Genomic DNA, 919 nt, shown 5'->3' on the forward strand with positions numbered 1-919 from the left:
TATTCACCACGTCGGGGTTTATGTTCGCCACTGGTGGATTTATATCCGTTCTTATATCCGTCTAGTGAATATTTAAATCCGTCACCATAAGATTTGTATCCGTCACCTATGTCTATCACAATTACTGAAGGCTGAGTGTCATGTGCGTGTTTATATTCATCATCGGAGGATTTGTATCCGTTGCTATATTCGTCGTGTGAATATTTATATCCGTCACCAGGAGATTTGTAAACATCGTTATATTCATCGTGTGAATGTTTATATCCGTCACCAGAAGATTTATATCCGTTATATTCGCCATATCCCTTATATCCTCCACTAGGGTATTGTTCATCACTATGTTCAACTTTAACATTCTTGTTATCCAATTTGACTGCTGCATAAATTGTGAAATTAAAAAATTAGTTGAACATTACACACACAATAATTAAATAAGAAATCTAATATTTCAAAGAGATAAATAATAAATTAGTCTTACGGGTCTCAGTCAACTCCCTCGCTGCAACCTCTGAGCTTATCATTGCAAAAATAGCCAAAAGAAGGCCAAGAAATAAAAATGCCTTAGAACCCATCATTTGTTTTTTTCTCTCTTTAAAGCTTAGTTATTTTAATTTGAGGATGAAGAAATTGATGCAACAATTGGGTTCTATTTATACTAAGAATTGAATGTATTAGACATTGAAGTATTTCAAACGTATCACTTATTTATTTATCACAGACACAACATCTTCCCCAGCCGATACGCCATGTAATCGAGTATACCACCTTCGTTTTAATTTATTTATCTTAATTTTATTTTTAGTTCGTCTAAAAATTAACATCTTCTATTTTTTGTCAACTCTTTTAATTTTCTACGTGATATGTTTAAGATAATAAGATTAAAAGATATTATCTCTATTTTAATACTACAAGATTGAAA

General features: G+C 31.7%; 1 protein-coding gene across 1 annotated transcript; it reads right to left on the reverse strand.

Moving 5' to 3' along the window:
* Positions 1-7: 7 nt before the first annotated feature.
* Positions 8-638, reverse strand: LOC107864372 (glycine-rich protein HC1; the record flags this gene model as incomplete). The annotated part of the gene is made up of 2 exons (XM_047404910.1): positions 479-638; positions 8-376 (listed from the first exon to the last, which is right to left on the reverse strand). Coding segments are annotated over exons 1-2 (466 nt in total), but the record flags the coding sequence as incomplete, so codon positions are not given.
* Between the last annotated feature and the right edge of the window lie 281 nt (positions 639-919).

The sequence above is a fragment of the Capsicum annuum genome, unplaced genomic scaffold, assembly GCF_002878395.1.
Source record: "Capsicum annuum cultivar UCD-10X-F1 unplaced genomic scaffold, UCD10Xv1.1 ctg70862, whole genome shotgun sequence".
In the NCBI taxonomy this organism is placed as follows: Eukaryota; Viridiplantae; Streptophyta; class Magnoliopsida; order Solanales; family Solanaceae; genus Capsicum; species Capsicum annuum.